The following is a 22,292-nucleotide window of genomic DNA, read 5'->3' on the forward strand; positions in this document are numbered from 1 at the left end:
GGAGTTTCTGTGAGCTGTTTACAGACTCGGGTGACAGGGAGGGAGGGTGTGTTAGGGCAGAAACAGCACTGGGCCTGCCCCAATAATTGATCCTGTTATCACTTGAAGCTTGCGACCCTTAAGTGGTCATTAGTTAATCACTTAAGGAAATCTATTGGCAGGAGGTTGGGAAGATTGTCCATGGATCTCATGCCACATCTTGATTGATGAGGTGAGGGGAAAGTTGGCAGGTGTCTGTCTGGTGCCAATCTGCCTGATTACTTGCCCTTTTTGCCACCTGTGCTGTCACTTCTAGGAAGGGGAAAACATTGCCCACAAATCTGCATTTCCACTCGTTTTGTGAACCAAGGGAGGTTACTGAATTTAATAAAAGGAAGCATCTTCTAATGGGAAAAAAATATGCAAATCCATCTTTTAAATCTGCACTGAGAAGTATGTGAAGAATTTAAGCTTCATCCTGATTTAAGAATCAAACAATATTTTTCATGTTATCTTGGGGAGTTTTTGAATGTTGGAAATATCTTTGGATGGAGTCAAGAAATCTTATTGGTTCTTGTTATTTAAGAACTTCCGAAACTGTCCATCACGTGCGCTGTTGTTTTGGGGTATCCCTGTGTGAATTTATTACTGGGCTTACAGTAACTTATGTGTTCTCTTAAACTGAAAACAACATTATACAGGATTAAAAGTGAGGGCTGAGAGCCTTTATCAGGATGCTAACTTAACTTTCACCTTCAGAAAGCAGAATGTGCAAATGTTGGGAAATCTTAAAAGTAAAAGCAGAAAATGTTGGAAGTGCTCAGTGGGCGAGTCAGTATTTATGGAGAGAATGTGTGATGATTGGGTGGTTTCCTTCACAGAAAAATATACCAAAATAACAATCAGATTATTCCCCCATAGGCATTGTACAGCTGCATTGTATTTAGTAACATATAAAGTTAAAAATCACGCAACACTATAACCTGGTGTTGTGTGATTTTTAACTTTGTCCACCCCAGTCCTTCAATGGCACTTCCACATCCTAGTAATGCATGTCAAAGGAGTGCTACTTTAAACTTTAAACCTTAAACATTTGGATCCACACTTCATAATCTAAATGATAAACTGTAGTTTAGCATGTGAGATGTTCCGCCATCTGCTACACACTCAATGTTAGTTTGCCCTGAGAAAGTAATGACACAATAACAACTCAAAGTCAACAGTGAACATTCATAGATGATTAATTTATCCCTTTCGTACATGAAAAGTCTGAGCTCATGCTCTTTCTGAATTGAAGAATGGCATGAACATCATATGAAACTGGCTTTTCATATTTACAGGAGTTAAGATCTGGTTCACATGAACCATGTATTCAGTCATTTATCATTCCATCACCAAGGCACTAACATCATTATTAACCAGGCTAAGTGTCAGCAGCACAAAAGCTGGAGTTAAACTAGGAAATTCATAATTGCCATTGATTTCAATGTGAACACAGCTACTAGCTTTTCACTTCCTCTGACAGCACCCAGACAGTGGCTCAAAGGTGCAGAGAACTTTGGTTTGGTTTAAATAGTGGCATTCAGTTTTGTGTACCATTCAAGAGCTTTTGTGATTTTGAAGTGTCATTACAAAAGTGCAAGTTTCTATGAAGTTCTAGGCCATTAAATGCATTTATTTCCAGCAAATGGTTCAGCAGGGATACAAATATACATACAGATCTTGTTTTTGTTTTTAGTGTAATGCATACATAGTTCCTAATGAATTGCAAATTATTAGGAAAAAAAGTACAAACTATTGAAAATTGAACAACTGATCTATCAGGATTGGATTAGAACAAAAACAAGCTAAAAATTATGGGCCAGCATTTTTTAGGGACTGATGAGCGATTAAATGTCCATATTACAGAGGAGGGAGTTCTGGATGTCTTGAAACGCATAAAAGTGGATAAGTCCCCAGGCCTGATCAGGTATACCCGAGAACTCTGTGGGAAGTTAGGGAAGTGATTGCTGGGCGTCTTACTGAAATATTTGTGTCATTGATAGTCACAGGTGAGGTGCCGGAAGACTGGAGGTTGGCTAACGTGGTGCCCCTGTTTAAGAAAGGTGGGAAGGATAAGCCAGGGAACTATAGACCAGTGAGCCTGACATTGGTGGTGGACAAGTTGTTGGAGGGAATCCTGAGGGACAGGATGTACATATATTTGGAAAGGCAAGGGCTGATTAGGGATAGTCAACATAGAACATTACAGCGCAGTACAGGCCCTTCGGCCCTTGATGTTGCTGTCGACCTGTCCTACCAATCTGAAGCCCATCTAACCTACACTGTTCCATGTACATCCATATGCTTGTCCAATGATGACTTAAATGTATTTAAAGTTGGTGAATCTACTACCGTTGTAGGCAAAGCATTCCATACCCTTACTACTCTCTGAGTAAAGAAACTACCTCTGACATCTGTCCTATATCTATCACCCCTCAATTTAAAGTTGTATCCCCTCGTGCTCGCCGTCACCATACTTGGTAAAAGGCTCTCCCTGTCCACCCTATCTAATCCTCTGATTATCTAATATGTCTCTATGAAGTCACCTCTCAACCTTCTCTCTCCAACGAAAACAGCCTCAAGTCCCTCAGCCTTTCCTTGTAAGACCATCCCTCCATACCAGGCAATGTCCTAGTAAACCTCCTCTGCACCATTTCCAAAGCTTCCACATCCTTCTTATAATGCTGTAGCCAGAACTGTACACAATACTCCAAGTGCGGTCACACCAGAGTTTTGTACAGCTATAGCATAACCTCATGGTTCCAGAACTCGATCCCTCTATTAATAAAAGCTAAAACACTGCATGCCTTCTTAACAACCTTGTCAACTTGGGTGGCAACATGGCTTTATGTGTGGGAAATCATGCCTCACAAACTTGATTGAGATTTTTGAAGAAGTAAAAAAGAGGTTTGATGAGGGCTAAGCAGTAGATGTGATCTATCTGGACTTCAGTAAAGCGTTCGATAAGGCTCCCCATGGGAGACTGGTGAGCAAGTTTGGATCTCATGGAATACAGGGAGAACTCGCCATTTGGATACAGAACTGGCTCAAAGGTAGACAACAGAGGGTGGTGGTGGAGGGTTGTTTTTCAGACTGGAGGCCTGTGACCAGTGGAGTGCCATGGGGATCGGTGCTGGGTCCATTATTTTTCATCATTTATATAAATGATTTGGATGTGAGCATAAGAGGCACAGTTAGTAAGTTTGCTGATGACACCAAAATTCAAGGTGTAATGGACAGCGAAGAAGATTCGCGCAGCAGGTCAGGCAGCATCCAAGGAGCAGGAGAATTGATGTTTTGGGCATGAGCCTGAAGAAGGGCTCATGCCCGAAATGTCAATTCTCCTGCTACTTGGATGCTGCCTGACTGCTGCGCTTTTCCAGCAACACATTTTTCAGCTCTGATCTCCAGCATCTGCAGTCCTCACTTTCTCCTAGCGAAGAAGATTACCTCAGATTACAATGGGATCTTGATCAGATGGGCCAATGGACTGAGAAATGGCAGATGGAGTTTAATTTAGATAAATGTGAGGTGCTGCATTTTGGGAAAGCTAATCTTAGCAGGACTTATACACTTAATAGTGAGGTCCTAGGGAGTGCTGCTGAACAAAGAGACCTTGGAGTGCAGGTTCATAGCTCCTTGAAAGTGGAGTCACAGGTAGATAGGATAGTGAAGAACGCTTTTGGTATGTTTTCCTTTATTGGTCAGAGTATTGGGTATAGGAGTTGGGAGGTCATGTTGTGGGTTTACAGGACATTGGTTAGGCCACTGTTGGAATATTGCATGCAATTCTGGTCTCCTTCCTATCGGAAAGATGTTGTGAAACTTGAAAGGATTCAGAAAAGATTTACAAGGATGTTGCCAGGGTTGGAGAATTTGGGCTATAGGGAGAGGTTGAATAGATTAGGGCTGTTTTCCCTGGAGCATCGGAGGCTGAGGGGTGACGTTATAGAGGTTTGTAAAATCATGAGAGGCAAGGATAGGATAAATAGACAAAGTCTTTTCTCTGGGGTGGGGTTGTCCAGAACAAGAGGGCATAGGTTTTGGGTGAGAGGGGAAAGATATAAAAGAGACTTAAAGGGCAACTTTTTCACACAGAGGGTGGTACGTGTATGGAATGAGCTGCCAGAGGAAGTGGTGGAGGCTAGTACAATTGCAATATTTAAAAGGCATCAGAATGGGTATATGAATTGGAAGGGTTTGGAGGGATACGGGCTGGAGGCTGGCAGGTGGGACTAGATTGCGTTGAGATATCTGGTCAACATGGATGAGTTGGACTGAAGGGTCTGTTTCTGTGTTGTACACCTGTTTGACTCTATGACTCTATGATTTGCCCATGCATCTGAAAAATGATGCCTCCTGGATCTTGAAGTTTTATATTTGCTCAGCTGACTCTCAGACTTCAATCATGACAAGCTGTTTGCCATTATTGACACAACTACTCCTGTGTCATGATTAAATTCTGTTTTTAATCTTGTACCTTCAAGTTGATGGTCAAGAATCTGTTCTGAGTTCCCTTGATCTCCCTCTGCAATGTTGTCTTGACCTTTTACCGTGTAAGCATAACCTCTTGAATTTTGTCATTGTTGCATGATGTAACCAATTGTGAACAGTTTTGACTTCCTAATCTAAGGAAAGATATATTGCCATTGGAGGCAGTACAGTGAAGGTTCAGTAGGTTGATCCTGGGTATGGAGAGATTTTGTTATGTGGAAAAGTTGCATTGTTTGAGCCTGTACTCATTGGAATTTAGAAGTATGAGAGGTGACCTTATTGAAACAGATAAGATTTTTTGGGACATTGACAAATGAGATGCAAAAACTTGTGGACTGTTGTGGGAGAGTCTAGGAGCAGAGGATATAATCTCAGATTAAGGGGTTGGCCACTTAACACACAGAAGAGAAGGAATTTCTTCTCTTGGAGGGTATTGAATCTGTGGACTTATTTACTACAGACAGCTATGGAGGCTGTTTCATTCAATATGTTCAAGGGAGAGATAGACAGATTTTTAATTAGCAAGGGGAACAATTGTTATAAAGAAATGGCAGGAAATTGAGATTGTAAATTACAGATTAGTTATGACCGGACTGAATGGCTGAGCAGACACGATTGGCTGAATGGCTTCCTACTTGTGGTCATATGATTTATATTTCTCAATAAATTTTCCTTTTGCAGGAACTCTTCTTTGTTTGTGAGGTGATAAGGGGCTGTTAACTGGCAACATTTTCTAAACTTACCCAGATGGCCACACTCATAGCATATAGCTCCACTTGCTGGGCATTCGTTGTATTTGTAATTCTATTTGGAATCTCATCTTGAACAATACAGCATGACCAATGGTGTTGATTCCCTCTCTGACATTTTTTTTGAGCAAATTGAATCTCATCTGACCATTTCACTCGAAGCCCTGGTGTTCCCTGGTAGTACTGCCCTGTTTGGAGTCTGATTTCTGCCTGCATTGTGAATTGGATTTTGTTTTCTGAAGTTAAATCTTCCATAGACAGTAGAAAGTCTGATACTTTATTACTCCTCAAACTGATTACTATCCAACCTGAAATCAAGTCATCCGTCAAAGCTCTGGATTAGCAACATGCTGTTGATGATATAAATCCATTTAAGAGGCTTTGATTATTCTTCCAAAACACTGAGGATGTTCATGAAATCTCACCCAATTCATCATTCAATGTTTGTATATATGTACCTATGGTTTATTTGAAGAGAGGTAAAACTGAGTGGTGTTTTCACTTGACAATTAATCCAGAAACTCAACTAATGTTCTGGGGACTTAGGTTCAAATCTGCCATAGTCGATAGTGAAATTTCAATTCAATGAATGTCTGGAATTAGGAGACTAATGGTAAACATGAAACCATTGTCAAGAAAAACCCATCTGGTTCACTAATTTTCTTAGGGAAGGAAACAGCCATATCTGGTCTGGCCTACACGTGACTCCAGATCCACAGTAATGTGATTGACACTTAACTGCTCTTTGGGCAGTTAGAGATTGGGAATAAATACTGACCTGGCTATCACTGCCCTCATCCTGTGAATAAATTTTTTAAAAACATCTGCTTAATAGCACCTTCATTCCTTGCGCATGTTTTTTTTCTTTACATCACCGTACCCTTCCTGATGGGCATACAAATAAATATTAGCATGTATTCACTTGTAAAAGGGTCCCTAAGTGACTCATGTTTCAGTTGAGTTTTAGAAGGTGGATGAACTAGTGACAATTTTCAATGGGTTCTTTTATTGGCACAGGAGGTTGTTATTGTTTGCTTAGTTTTCACATCTCTGTTACATTGAAATCTCCATCTAAATAATTTCTATTTATTAAATAAGATCAAATAGAGAATGTTAGAAATAGTTAACTGGATATTACTTGCCGAGTGAAAATAAAGCCATTAATATTTCAGTATAAACCCTTCATCGAACAAGTGAGGTTTTCGTTTTACATTTCCAACATTTACATTTGATTTTCTGTTTCATAAAACTTTTATGGAGCAATTGTGTTGGTTGATGAATTCAAAGGCAATTTTGATTCTGTGTTCCAAGATAAACTTTGAGAGCCTGAGCTGAGGATTTGCACCCACCTCTGTCCTTCCTGCTGACTTCACCAAAGACTGGGGTGAGCAAAACCAAATCTTATTAGCAAGGGATAAGTGGACACAAACCGATATTGGCCTTGCACTCGGGCATCTCCAGCACGAGACCCTGACCTTGTCTGTCTCTCCTCCCTGTATTTGAGGTAGTCAACCTGATTCCTTTTCAAAGCCATGTTAAGATTAAATTAGATTGTGGACGGCACGGTGGCACAATGGTTAGCACTGCTGCCTCACAGCGCCAGAGACCCGGGTTCAATTTCCGCCTCAGGCAACTGACTGTGTGGAGTTTGCGCATTCTCCCCATGTCGGCGTGGGTTTCCTCCGGGTGTTCCGGTTTCCTCCCACAGTCCAAAAATGTGCAGGGTAGGTGAATTGGCCATACCAAATTGCCTGTAGTGTTAGGTGCAGGGGTAAATGTAGGGGAATGGGTCTGGGTGGGTTGCACTTCAGCGGGTTGGTGTGGACTTGTTGGGCTGAAGGACCTATTTCCATACTGTAAGTAATCTAATCTAATCTAGAAAAAAATGTTTGGAGGATCCTAGCAGTCACCCACCACAGAGAAACAATGATGAATTTCAGCCTCTTGACCTTTCTGCCTAAACTGATATAAAGCAAACTGGCAGAACAGTGAACTAACCGCCAATAATGTTCCCGGGTCAGCTCATTTCAGGAACTATTGATGGCTCTTTCTGTAAGAACCTGAGAGATTCAGGAAAATTTATCAAGTAGATTAAATTGAAAGGGATGTGTACGATAACAATGGAGAGATAATATAAAACCAAGGCTTTTTGTTTTAGAGAATAGAGAATGTGGAGGAGTACAGAGACCTGGCTAGGTACTATATGTGTAAAGGTAACAGGAAAGGTAGAGGAAGTAATAATAAAACATACAGAATCCTGGGTTTTATTGATAGTGGCATAGAATACAATATCAGGGAGGTTACTGCTGAACATTTATAACACATTAGTGAGACCTCAGATGGAGTGTACTGTACAGTTTTGGAAGCCACATTTTGAGAAGACTGTGAGCACATTGGAGTAAGTGCAGCATGAATGGCAACTCGATGATAAACCTCAGTTATGAGTTGGATAATCACCTGATGAAGGAGCGTTGCTCCGAAAGCTAGTGTTCCAAATAAACCTGTTGGACTATAACCTGGTGTTGTGTGATTTTTAACTTCAGTTACGCGGATAGATTAGAGAAGTTAGGACTTGTTCTTCTTGGGAAGGAGAGTTGATTGAAGTTTTCAAAATCCTGGGAGTCCTGGACAAAATAGATAGGTAGAAACTGTTCCTGTTTGTGGATGGCTCAAGAACGAGAGGGCACAGATTTAAAGTGATTAACAAAGAAGTAAATGTGATGTGAGAAGAAACCTTTTCATGCAGTGAGTGGTTCAGGTGTGAGATGTGCTGCCTGGAAGTGTGGGCGTTGGGTACAATCAAAGCAATCAGGATGGGTTTAGATGATTACTTAAATGTTGCTCAGGATTACGCATAAAACCTAAAGTTATGATGTGTATTCAGAGAGCTGCTGTAGACGTAATGGGCTAAATGGCTTGCTTCTGCACAATAACGTGGCATGGTGGCTCAGTGGTTAGCATTGCTGTCTCACAGCGCCGGTGACCCAGATTCGATTCTAGCCTCGGGTGACTGTCTGTGTCAGTTTGCACATTCTCCCTGTGTCAGCATGGATTTCCTCTGGGTGCTCTGGTTTCCTCCCACAGTCCAAAGATGTGTAGGTCAGGTGAATTGGTCATGTTGAATTGCCCATAGTGTTTTGGGATGTGTAGGTTAGGTGCATTGGTCAGGGGTAAATTTAGGATAATATGGTAGAGGAATGGGTCTGGGTGGGTTTCTCACTGGAGGGTCGGTGTGGACTTGTTGGGCCAAATGGCCTGTTTTCACACTGTAGGGATTCAATGGTCCATGGGCAATTTGTGATTCTGTGATAAATAGCTATTTATGGAGAGAGAAAAGAAACAATGTGTTGGTTTTATAAAGTTAAAAATCACACACACCAGTTTATTGGAAGCACACTAGCTTTCAGAGCGTCGCTCCTTCATCAGGTGAAAGCTAGTGTGCTTCCAATTAAACTTGTTGGACTATAACCTGGTGTTGTGTGATTTTTAACTTTGTACACCCCAGTCCAACACCAGCATCTCCAAATCTTGGTTTTTATAATGTTTCAATGTTCAATTTAATTGTTTGACAGCTTGGGGAATATGATGCAGTTGGGGGGGTGGGAGGGAGGGGAGGGTTGGAATGGAGCATGGTGGGAGGCAGGCAGTGGGTAAGAGCAGGAGAAACAACATGGAAAAAGTACAAAAGGAGGATGTGAAACAGCTTTGGTGGGCAAATGACTGAATGGTACTGTGGCCGCATACCTATTGCTTGATAGTTGAGAGAGGAGAGCAGTGCACTTTTTCTTCCAGCATGTGGTATCCAACCTTGGATGATGCGACATACAGTCTTGGGCTATTTACTGTGTTCCACATTTTGTGCTCTATGCTGTCAAACCCTCGCGACTGTACAGCTTTCTCATTGCAGTCGAACAAGATTTGTGTTCAATTGAAACCCGAGGCACAATTATACCTTGAGAGCCTCACACATTGAATCACTGTAAAACAAGCTGTCCATCATTCTACAAGTGCTTCCTTGACATCAGAAGCATAATCACAACCTGTAGAGAGACCTCACTTGATATGTTCAAGCAGCTGCTGTAACGTTTGTAGAGTTGTATAATTGAACAATAGCACATTAGTACAATGTGCCTCATGTGGTTCAGATCTCCCTTAGATTGTTTCTCCACAATTCCTTCTAATCCTGATTTGGAGATGCCAGTGTTGGACTGGGGTGTACAAAGTTAAAAATCACACAACACCAGGTTATAGTCCAACAGGTTTAATTGAAAGCACACTAGCTTTCAGAGAGCCACTCCTTCATCACAACCACCGAAAGCTAGTGTGCTTCCAATTAAACCTGTTGGACTATAACCTGGTGTTGTGTGATTTTTAACTTTCTAATCCTGAGGCTGTGTGGAAAGCAGGATTTCCCAAAGGGAAGGCCAAGCCTTCAGTGGAGTTTACATTGAGAGTCAAATTCCCTTCAGTGATTGGTCATGAAGAAATAAATAAGTTAAAGCAGTACAAAATTATTTCCAAATTGTCCCTGAAGCTAACATATCTCGTTAAATGGACAAACCATGTAATAGTGAAAATGCAGCACTGTTTAATGTATGCAAAGTTTAGGTAAGTGAATTGTTAAATATTCCCATTGAAATGTATCTTTAGCAATAGCATTTCAGAAACAACTCTCAAACAATGTGGAATGGGAGGCACTGCTGTGTTTGCTGTGGTTTTGAACCTTTAGTAAGATCAGCGTGATATTGTTGAGCAGTGCAGCCTGGTCAGAAAGCAGTCATTCCTAGGCCACTTCAAGGCTTCTCTGGTGGAATTCAATTGTCTCCACCTGAGTGAGTTTGATAGAGCACGGGGTGGGTGTGGGGACTGAGCCACCTTCCTATTTCTGACAACTGGGACAGCTTGTGGGCAGACTTCTTGTCCTGCTGCCAACAGAGCCTCCTGATTGGGCAATTAATGGTGGTGACTCACTGGAAATATGAGTTTCTCTGTGATCCCAAGTGTGTGGTTGAATGCATTATTAGCAACAGCCAGCATTGCCTGGTGCCACTGCTGAGCAATGTACACTGATTGGCCTGCGGCTCTTGGGGTGGGATTTCTGCACCTACGGTCTTTGATCCTGAGGAATGTCTGCTGCTGCCCAGTTAAGAGGTTGATTGGTGGGCATTCCGGAAAGGAGATAATGGTGGTGGGGGGATTCTCACCAGCTCTTCAGTCAGTGGGTGAGACTCTGGTCACCTCAATTAAATTCCAGCTTTCATTCCTCCTGAATTAAAAGGACTGTGTAGACTGTCAGTTGAATTGTATTAATTAAGGCCCAAATTATTTCTGTTCATTTCTTTCCAATTTGTATGTGATAATAGTGTGATGTAACACTTTGCAGTCTATTTATAAATAACGAGCAATTCATTTTATTTATATATATACCCATATTATTTTGAAAATATTCATCCCCGCATGCCACTTTAGCACTTAATTATTTAAGTAGTTTTGGTATTCCACTCAGTGTCGACACTAACAAATGACAACTTCACAATCTGTCCTATCGATATTTCTTGACGATGTGTTACAAGGAAGCGTATAATAATTAAATTGATAATAATCGATCAATAATTGCATTCTCTCATGTAGAGTATGATCATGGCTGTTTTTGACAATGCAAAGACTCCGGAGGACCAAGTGAAGTATTGGAAACACTGGCATTCCCGACAACATACAGTTAAGCAACGGGTCATTGATTTTGGTAAGAAATTGGTGCTATCATGACCTAAGCACACTCAATCAATGCATTTTATTTTTCAATTCCTTTTGTTTTCCAGTTTTAATTTGGGCTGAGCATTGATACCAATCTATACTGTACATAACATTTAATATCAGTTGTCATTAATTTTTATTCATGTGTTCAAAATCCATTTTACACGTGATCCATTCAACATCCCTACAGCAAGGATTCCACTATATTAGTTCTTGAATAAGCCAATTGATGAAGTCAAATGCACAGGGAAATTTTTAGAATACTTAATCATGTAAAACAGTCATGGCTCTTAGATTTAAAGGGAATACTATAATTGGTGATTATGTCTTTTGTCACATAAAGAACCGAATGATACCTCAGCTAAATTTGTGCCAAGAGTGTTAGAGATATCAGTGCTGTTGAGGAAAAAAGTTCTCCAAGGTGACAATACTCAACCTTACAAAGGTTGAATATTGTCAGAACAATCTCCTGACATGAATTGGGCCTCATATCAACAGCATGATAGGTTGGGGCCACTTAAAGGTTAGATCAAGAAATATGAAGCTCATGTGGAGCCTAATTATCAGTGCAATGTAATGAGCTGAATGGTTTGTTTCTTGGCTGTGATTGCAAAGTCATACAATGCAACGATGAAGTTGACTAACAGGGGAACCAAAGAGTATTGGGGTAGGCAAGAATGTAGAGTTGAGTCCACAATTAAATCAGTTGTGATCTCATTAAATGTTGAAACAGGCTTGAGGGACTGAGTGACCTATTCCTTCTCCTAACGTGTGTGTTGTATGGAGCTTAGTGGCTGTGCTTGGTGAGATGGTTTGCTTGTTCCACTCACTTGTTAGAAATGAACTTTGTACCCCTGACTTTAGAAAGAACAAAGTCAATTCCGAGATCACCAACCAAGAGGTCAATACGGGGTATCTGTTGAAATCCCACACAAATAACTCAAGCAAAGACATTTAAAACTAACCTCAATCACTTTTGGGCTTATCAAAACCAAAATATTCCTTACTTGATCAGTTCAGATATTAGTGGACAGTTTTCCTGAAGGGTTAGAAGATGCAAGAGGCCCTATGTTCTTCAACAAGTAAAGGAAGGCTTTTATATAAAACTAAGGAAGGGTACAGCACCATAGAAGTTCATTCAGTTCACATCTGTCAAAGCCTTTTCTTGATTAAATTAAAATGAATTTCACTGCCTGGGATTCAAGCACCCAGCATAATTTCAAGTTTTATACAAGTGGAGTAAAAACAATATCTTGGAAATATATTATTATGAAGAGTTGGGGCTGGATTTACCTACACAATAGTAATGGAAAAGGATAGCGACTTTGGGCAGTGAGATCCTAGTACCTCGACTACATTTCCCTTGTCTTCTCTCCCCCACAGTGTCTACCACTGAGTGCTCCTCCCCTGTCTGCCCCATATAAATAATAGCAGGAGGGAGGGCCCAGGATTCCAATGGATAATCTAATAATCCATGCATGTTTCTGCCACCTATCATGCCTGCCCCAAAACTGGTGGAAGTAGGCCCAGGGATTTGATCTTCAGGCTCTCCTGCCCCTTATCCTGTCTGTGGTCTCTTCTGGTGTTGCATTGGCAGTCCAACTACCAGGTTCTAGCAGCCAGGGGATAGCGAGATAAGTCTTGGAGTGGAATTCCATCAGAAATGTGGTGTCCACCAGGAAACTGGGCCAGAATAATGCTGGTGTATGGGAAATGCCATCTCAACAAAATGAAATCACTAGGAAGACAGTGCTGACATTGCTCTCAAAGGATTGTTTTGTTCACCATTGCATACATGACATGGCTGATTTTCTGACCATTTGTTTTTATAGCAGATTACAAAGAAAGCAACAACACAATCAACTGTGTGGAAGAAGTGGCATTTAATGCTCTGTCTTTCATCTGGGATTCCAACAAGGAAGCAAAGGTAAAACAGATGTATGAGATTTGACAGGCTAACCCGAGTCACCAATGATATTCATAAAATGATAATAGTAATTTGATTTAACAGAACCAATATGTCATTGCTTTGAACAAGATATTACCCAAAGCATACAGTCTACCATCCATATCTACCACACTGTCTGGCTCTAGATTTATGCAATCAGTCATATTTCCAAACCTCCATCTGAAATATGATATGTAAATTTCACTTCGCTTCTACTCATTTGCCTCAATGTTTTATTCAGAAAACAGCAATAAATCAATGTCACCATTATATGAGATTACCAGGAATGAAAGTAGAAGCTTAGTCAATCTAGAGAGTTGTTAAAAAAAATCTTTTTAGTCACAACAGTTCAGAAATCTGTCCCAGAAATGAGATCAACCAAACTTCTCAAAATGGCTTCCCGAAAATATTTTACCCATGGTATATATGCATCAAAAATGTAGCTACTTAAGCCTCAAGAATTGAAATATTACATACATACTTAATAATCCATGCTTCCAAAATGATGTTTTGATGTTAGTTATTTTCAATTATGTTTTTTCATAAGATTCCAACTTTCTCCACAGCCTGCTTTTGGTCTAACTGTCTGCCTCAAAGCTGTTACCCTGCTAACTGAAAAGCGTTATTAACTACACCTTTGCATACAAGTTCCCACAGTGTGTGTGCACATTCAGAATTGCTCTGTCTGCATCAATATGATTTACTATTGATAATTTGAAGTGCTCTTGTTTTATGTTAGAACATGATCTTGGAGGTACGGTATTTAAGGGAATGTTTGCAGCGTGTTGCACTGTTGTCTGATATACCCACTCTCACAAATCCATCTCCCTGTCACCTGTCTTCTCGCCCCACCCCCCTCCTACCCCCACTTTTACCACTGTATCCACACACTGCCTTTCCCTTCCACCAAAAACCTCAATATTCTCAGTCCAGGGGTCACAGCAATACTCAAACATCAAATGGGGTAACAATGGGAAAAAATGTTTTGGAAAGCAGTAATGTAGGCATCACTGACAAGGTCACCAGTTACTGCCTGTTCTTAGTTCTTCTAATATAATTGAATGGCTTGCACGTCCAGGCCAGAGACTAGTTAAGGTATATTATTGCCTGCCACTAATTAGCTGTGCCCTGAATGCTGCAGAGGTCCTATAGTAGGCTTGCAAAGTTGTGAATAGAGCTGAACACTCTAAATTGTTAGCAGAGAGCCCCACTATTAACTTATGAAGGAACCAGCTGAAAATCTGGAGTTCTCTCCCACAAAATTCCAACAGCTATAATCTGGAGCTAATTGTGTTTGGCTTTGAACAACCATAAATACATCATGCGATTCCAAATATTGAAGACTTTTTTTACTGACCTCATTAATTTCATTTTTGTAAAAGCGATTTGTGATCATAATCCGTAAAATATGTTAATGGCAAGGACAACCACTCTGAACTCTCCCCCACTCTTCAGCTCTTGTCACCTGGCTGTAATGAGTTAAGAATCTGCATAGATCTCTCAGATTCTTAGCTAATTATGGATGTGTATGTTACTAATGAGTTGGTGAGACCTGGTGATACGGCTGATTACTTCTTTCATTATTGTATGGCTGTTTGAGAAGTTACAGATAGAACAGTAATTATGAGTTGGATTTGTTCAGAATTCTGTGGACATAACTGTGCAATTTGTCATATCAATTTTGATACGGTAGACTTGTAATTGCACTGATGTAGCTTAGCCAAAAGATCGACTATTTCATTCCTTTCACTTTTGACAAGTTTTAAGGCATAAACATGAGGTCCCAGAGAGTTTCCTGCACTTAGTGCACTGAGTTGTTCCTTATTGTCATGTCGACCACGACGAACTGAATGATTGGCTCTGTGACTGTCAGCATTTCAGGAAGAGACTGTGTGTATGACACTTTTGGAAGAAGCAATTATGTATGTACTTCAGCTTTGCCTCCTGAGCTCACCTTTTATCTAGAATGTGATTGTGAGTGACAATGTTCATGGAGTTTCCTCTTCTATTTGGAAGCTTGATTCTTCACTATCATTGAAGATGTAATAGGGCTCAATTCAGATCTTTATTCTTTTTTTTCTTATTATAACTATTATTATCAATATGAGATGTGGGACTATTCAGTTATATCCATAAGCTAATGCTTGGCGGTGTTGCGTGTCATTAGTTTTGAGTTGTTGTTTCATTGTATTGGTGCCTTATTTTAAGGTATCCATGGCATTATTCTTGGCGCGCCAATATGTGCTCGTTAATGAAGCAGGATTCACCACCTACTTTGATAGAGGAGTAGTATTCATGGATGTGTGAAATTACAGATTGTGAGGGTATTCAAGTTGATGCTGTTGCTGTGGCCCAAACCTCATTGATGAATTGATTATTGGATTGTGAGAAATGTTCTTAACCTGTCATGTTAGACAATATCACCAGTGTGAAAACAATGTCCATGTCAACAAAAGATAATGTGGTGTCATTCTTGTCAATGTCATGTGGAAACAATGAGATAAATAGGGTAGTGAGGACATTTGAATTTCCACTGAAAGTATACTGAGAGATGACCACTCCCTCACTCCTTCTTGACCATACTTTCTGAGAGAACAGATGATGTTGAATCTTTTCTCTTCTGCATCTAGTTCAACTTAATAAAAACACGTATCTTCTAGAAATATTCAAATTGACATTGCTGTTACCCCAACACTTTGCCATCTATGTTCTCCTTGTGTCTGTATGAGTTTCTGCCGGGTGCTCCGGTTTCCTCCCACAATCCAAAGGTGTGCAGGCCAGGTGAATTGGCCATGCTAAATTGCCCGTAGTGTTAAGTGCATTAGTCAGGGGTAAATGTGGGGAATGGGTCTGGGTGAGTTACTCTTCGGAGGGTCGGTGTGGACTTGTTGGGCTGAAGGGAATCTAACCTAATCTAAAATTAATGAATAATAACTCTATTTGGAATCAATGATGATTTACTGACTTCATCTTGGTAGAATGGTTATTGTATTCACTCCAAAATTTAGGTTTTGTGAAAGATTACAACCCATAGGGGCTACTTTGAAAAATAAATTAGCTGCTTTTTTAGTCAATTGACCTAAGTTCAATATTGAAGATTAGAATTAATAGTCATTGTGAATTGTGACAGCTACCTTCTTTCTGACAGTCATGCCTGTTATTGGAAATACAATGTCTTTGCCAGTTTTGACTGCGAAACCACCTTGAGATTGGAATATGTGTCCACTTCTGGAATATTTATTGATTATCACAACACTGTCATAAATTGGTTAGTGTTTTTAATCCTTGGGGAAACAACTTCAATGCTTAGTTCACAATTATAGAAAGGATATAATCAAGTTGGACAGGGTTCAGAAGCGATTTACCAGGATGTTGATGGATATGGAAGGTTTGAGTTATAAAGAAAGCCTGGATAAGCCTTTTCACTGGGATATTTTTCACTAGAACATAAGAGGTGAAGAAGTGACCTAATAGAAGTTTACAAAATAATGAGAGGTGTAGATAGAGTTGATGGTAGTTGTCTTTTCCACAATTTGGAGAATTTCAAGACCAGGGGCCACATTTTTAAGGTGAGAGGAGAAAGATATAAAAAAGGCATAAGAGGTAAATTGTTTACACAGAAGGTAGTTCACATGTGGCGTGAACTTCCTGAGGAAGTGGTGGATGCGGGTACAATTATAACATTTAAAAGACATTTGGATGGATGCATGAATAGGAAAGGTTTTCAAAGGAGATAGGCCAGGAGCAGGCATGTGGGACTAGTTTAGTTTGGAATTATGTTTGGCATGGATTGGTTGAATCGAAGGGTCTGTTTCTGTGCTGTTTCCGAGTCTGACTCCATGATTCTATAATGCTTTCCTCACAGTGAATACTGAGAACCACACCCATTCTATTATAAGAATGTGGAGGAGATAATCAGATGTTTTATCAACTCATTTTCTCCTGGTGAAGAAGAGTTCTTACCTTCCAGTTAAGTTTCAAATTTTACATAAAATCAGGAAAATGACAGGAATGATGTTTACTGTCAAAAGGAATAAAATTGATTATAAGCTAATTTAAACATGAAGAGGTTTTAAGAGATATGCATTAAAATAAACTCATACCTTGATTTTAAATCATGGAAGTGATCCAATTATCGCATATGAACAAATATCTAAGAAAACTTATACAAATAGGATGAGTTAATTTTGCATTAAAATAAACTCATTTTAATGCAAAGTTAACACGTCCCACTTGTATAAGTTTTCTTAGATCTTTGTTCATATGCAATAATCGGATTACTTCCATGATTTAACATCAAGGTATGTACCACTATTGCCTAGTAATTACCTTTATGATAGCATAACCCAAGGGTCTAACAACAGAATCCTTTAGTGATCTGAAGCAGATGCCATGTCATTCACATATTCACCTTCTCAAGGACAGTTTGGGTTGGGCAATAGCACCGATCTAGCTGGTGACACCCACATCCCATGAAGGAATGATTTTTAAAAATCCTCAACAAAACAACATTACTGAGATTAAGGCTGTTGTAAATGATTATGCTGCTGAATTTCATAGAGAGCAAATTAATGTCATGAACTAATGTTGTACTCAGTACTGACTACAATGCATAACCTCACTTCAGTTAGTCATCTTATTTAACTCAAACTACATCTAATTATCCTACATTCTAATCTCATGTCTGGTGTAGGTACTCCCTGCAGCCATTTGCTTACAATCTTATTTTTTAAAGTGTATTTTTGACCTTCTTATCTCCTTCTGTTCAGAATCAATGGGACAGCATCCACCTGATTATCCTTTTGAGTGTTCATGACGAGGAAATTCCTATTTCAATCTGGGAAAGGGGAGGAATATTTGTTGATTATCACAACACTGTCATAAATTGCTTAATGTTTTTAATCCTTGGGAAAACAACTGCAATGCTTTAGTTCACAAGAATGTTAGGGCTGTCTCTTCACTTTTTATTTTTAAAAATTGCATGAATATATTTGACTTTGAAATCCCAAAAAATAAATATAATTATTTTCCAAAAGTTTTCTGTGAATAAACAGTTAGAATATTCCCAAAATATTACACATATGCAAAATAATTGACCTATTAGATTCCTGGAAGTGTGGAAACAGGCCCTTTGGCCTAACAGGTCCTCACTGACCCTCCGCAGAGTAACCCACCCCAGACCCATTTCCCTCTGACTAATGCAGCTAACACTATGGGCAATTTACCATTGTCAATTCACCTAACCTGCACATCTTTGGACTGTGGGAGGAAACCAGAGCACCCAAAGAAAACCCATGTAGACAATGTGCAGACTCCACATAGAGTCGCCCAAGGTTGGAATCAAACCTGGGTCCCTGGTGCTGTGAGGCTGTAGTGCTAACCACTGAGCCACCACGCCGACCTCTTGCTATAGTTGTTGAAATCCAGATCTTTTCAGGTTTGATACAACTGAACCACCTATACTGCTTACTGCAGTTTAGAAAGGAGCTCAGTTCTCTCTTCAGATTCAAAATAAATTAAAACAGGAATTCCAACCTTTTCAGCCAAGACTGTGGTTAGAACGTGGAACTTGTTGACCCATGGGATATTTAAAATATAGAGTATCAATGCCTTTAAGGTAATGATAAGCAGATTTGATGCAGAAAGGAATAGAAGGATAAGCTAATAAGGTTAGATAAAGTAAGCTGATAGGAGGCTCATACAGCATAGATATAAGAACGAACTCATTGGGACAAACAGCTTGACTCTGTCCTGCAAATTGTATTTATTTTATTTTTCACTAAATTATTAATGTGAGCATTTTTGTAAACCGAAGATAAACTTTGTGCTTCTGATACAGAGAAGATAATGTTTATCTCACTCTGCCAGTAGGAAACTGCTGACAGCACTTTTATCATCTAACCAAATGTCTCTCAGTTATGTCCTAATATGTATCAAACTGTGAGAAACGGGTATTGTGATGGCTAATGCAACAGTTATCATGCACAGGATTAAGCAGTTTCTCTGAAATAATGGTTGAAGATCTGTTTGAAGTATGATATCTCACAAGCCTAATGTGGTGCACCCCATCTGATGATACTGCACTATGAGCAAACACAAACCTCTTTCACTTTGAATATCAATTAAAATTAGATGCCATTGAATTTTACAACTCTTGGGAAGGCTCCATTCCCATCATATTAACATAAAACAACAGGGGGAGCTAAAGATAAATTATTTCCACTGGATGGGGATTCTAGAATTTGAAGCATAGTCTAAGAATTAGGTTTAGTCTTCAGAAGAGATGTTAGGAAGCACTTCCACACAGAAAGGTTGTTAGATGTTTGGAAGTCTCTTGGCAGTGGATTATGGATCAGTTATTGTTTTTAAACTGAGACAGATACATTTTTGTTAAGTACTGGTACTAAGAGATACAAAGACGTTAAGGAGTTATGGATATGGAGTTAGGTCAAAGATCAGCCATGATCCTATTGAATGATGAAACACACTGGAAGGGCTGAATGGCCTACTCCTATTCTATGGTCTTTTCATTTAATAAGTTATTGCAAAAGTCTGGAGCAAAACCTGCTTAAGTAATCATTTAAAGGAAGATCAATGAATCTGAGTTGATTTTGTTCTGAATTCTCAACTTGAGGTGGAAGCAGATTCAGTAATAATATTAAAAAGAGAGTTGGGTAGATAAAAGGAAATAATTGTAGGTTTATGGGAAAGAGCAGGGGAGTGGCACTAATTATCACATTTTCAAAAAATTGGCACAGGCACAAGAAGCAGAATGACTTCAGTCAACCTTAAAATTTTATGGCTCAATTATTTGCACTATTTTCCTGCCAAATCCATCCTTCCTCTTTGCTACCACCAATTAAACAACACTGAGGCTAACAAGATTAAATTATGAGGACAGGTCATTGTGACCTGTTATTCCTTGTATATTGAAGATTAATCAGTAATTCAGTTGTTTGAGATTATTAAAGACGTTGATATGCAAGATGGAGAAAAAATATTTCCTCCAGCACGTTCATGGTAGAGGAACAGAAAAAGTGACAAATAAGACTATAGTTCAAACAAGGTCATTCAGAGACGTTAGAAAGAACTATTTCTGCAGAGGGGAGTGACAATCTCCATCTCAACACCCAAGAGATTTAGTTAGTTGAAAATGTAAGGATAATGGATTTTCATGAGGCAAAGGTATTAAGGGACATGGAACAAAAATGTGACAGATATTGTGTTACAAATCAGCTGTGGTATAATTGAATAACAGAACATGCTTAATTGGCTATAGGGTCTGCTATTATGATCCAAAGCACAGCGTGTTCGAGATGAGTTCAAGGTGGACTATATAAACACAGGATGATGCCTGAAGTATTTTGTCTGTACCTGGCACTGCTCTGAATCTATTTATAAATGCCCTTCTCGGGCATCAAAATGCACCTCTATCATGAAAGATTCTTGGGAGTGGGTGATACCTCACAAGCACTATGCTTCTAATTCTAGCATCCCCAACCAGTGGAAATAATTTATCTTTAGCTCCCCTTTGTTTTATGTTAATATGATGGGAATGGAGCCTTCCCAAGAATTGTAAGATTCAATGGCATCTAATTCTAATTGATATTCAAAGAGAAAGAGCTTGTGTTTGCTTATAGTGCAGTATCATCAGATGACATGCATCACATTAGGCTTGTGAGATATCATACACTCCCAAGAGTCTTCCATGATACAGGTGCACTCTGAGGTATGATACCTCAGGAGGCCTGGTTTCATGACCCACCTGCTCCAGAGGTGTGTCATAACATATTTGAACAGGTTGATTATAAAATGTCTATGTCTCCATTACATCTACTTCACTAGAGGCTCTGTCACAGATTTGGACTGTGCTGCAGACAAGATCAATAATTTTCACATAAAATTGCAACAAACCAGACCATGAAGCCTTCAACCTCACTGGATCTTTCAACACTAATCTAGGTAGAAGCTGCCATGTAAAGGGTCTGCACTATAAGCATGTTTCATGGATAAATTGTGTATTTGTAAAAGAAATATCTTTATCAATCTCTCTGTGGCATCATCAGTTATATAGGATGCATAGCTATTATTACTTAACACTGCAGAGTTTCAAAAACAATGTTATTCGCTAGTGTCAGATTAATCCTATCGTATATATAAACAGAAAAAAAATGCAGTCAATCAATTTGACATTGAGCTTCAGAAACACCATTAAGGTCAGAAAGAATTCACAGAGCCTTCCTTATGAAACTCTCATATAGAGCAATTAATTTGCAGGAGGTGTTAGAGATGTGACAACTCAAAATACCAGGATTGACCTCTGATATTGACTACTTTAAGAAACCTCCTAACAGCACAGCATTGCAATTTTTCTGAAGATTTGTAGCTCAGTTTGAGGTTCAAAGTTGTAAGTTTGCTTGCTGAGCTGGTAGATTTGTTCTCAGATGTTTTGTCACCATGCTAGGTAACATGAATGAACCTCTAATGAAGTGCTGGTATTCTGTCCCACTTGCTATTTATCTGTCTTGGTCTGTTGTGGTGGGTGATATCACTTCCTGTTCTTTTTCTGAGAGGTTGGTTAAATGGGGTCGGAATCGATGTGTTTGTTGATGGAGTTCTGGTTTGAATGCCAGGCCTCTAAGAATTCCTGTGCACGTCTTTGTTTAGCCTGACCCAAGATGAATGTATTGTCCCAGTCGAACTGATGTCCCTCATCATCTACGTATAAGGATACTAGTAATAGTTGATCACGTACCAACAACCAGCAGAATAAACATTGGAAGCAAACTAAGCTGCAAGAACTGCAACAATCATTATATTGGACAGACAGGCAGGAAACTAGCTACCAGGATACACAAGCACCAACTAGCCACCAGGATATATGACTTACAAGCGAGCAAACTTACAACCCGAGCAGTGCATTCCCTCAGTCTAGCTTCCTGAGTATTTGCTTATTGTTACGTGGCTGCAATTCCAACCTCAAGGAGAGTGTGGAACACTGTTTTGGTCAGATGAAAGACTGCAAATAAAATATGACGTGACCTACTTTCTGTCCCATGACACTTACCAAGAGTCATTTTTGTAAAATTGGCAACTAGTTGCCATGAGTTTTACTTAATACAAATTGTCACTGCTGCAAAAAATACAATTTCTATCACTGCTTCATAAACAATGAGGATTTTTTTGATGAGAGTTTCTCAAATATTTAAATTACTCTGATAGTGTTTGATTGATTGTTCATGAACTGAAGATCACTATTTAAAGTAAATGACTTCTGACTAGACCTTTCACAACAATCGCAGGACAGAGCTACATTTACATAAATG

General features: G+C 39.5%; 1 protein-coding gene across 3 annotated transcripts in view; it reads left to right on the plus strand.

Moving 5' to 3' along the window:
* The window catches only part of LOC132829878 (grainyhead-like protein 3 homolog), a 98,171-nt gene that overhangs the window by 47,592 nt on the left and 28,287 nt on the right, over nt 1–22,292 (plus strand). For 2 of the 3 annotated variants that reach the window (XM_060847277.1, XM_060847279.1), the window contains 2 exons: nt 10,896–11,007; nt 12,851–12,945. In XM_060847277.1, coding sequence (XP_060703260.1) covers nt 10,896–11,007; nt 12,851–12,945 — 207 coding nt within the window. The remainder of the gene's footprint in view (nt 1–10,895; nt 11,008–12,850; nt 12,946–22,292) is intronic. The other variant, XM_060847278.1, reaches the window with a different exon arrangement.

The sequence above is a fragment of the Hemiscyllium ocellatum genome, chromosome 30, assembly GCF_020745735.1.
Source record: "Hemiscyllium ocellatum isolate sHemOce1 chromosome 30, sHemOce1.pat.X.cur, whole genome shotgun sequence".
In the NCBI taxonomy this organism is placed as follows: Eukaryota; Metazoa; Chordata; class Chondrichthyes; order Orectolobiformes; family Hemiscylliidae; genus Hemiscyllium; species Hemiscyllium ocellatum.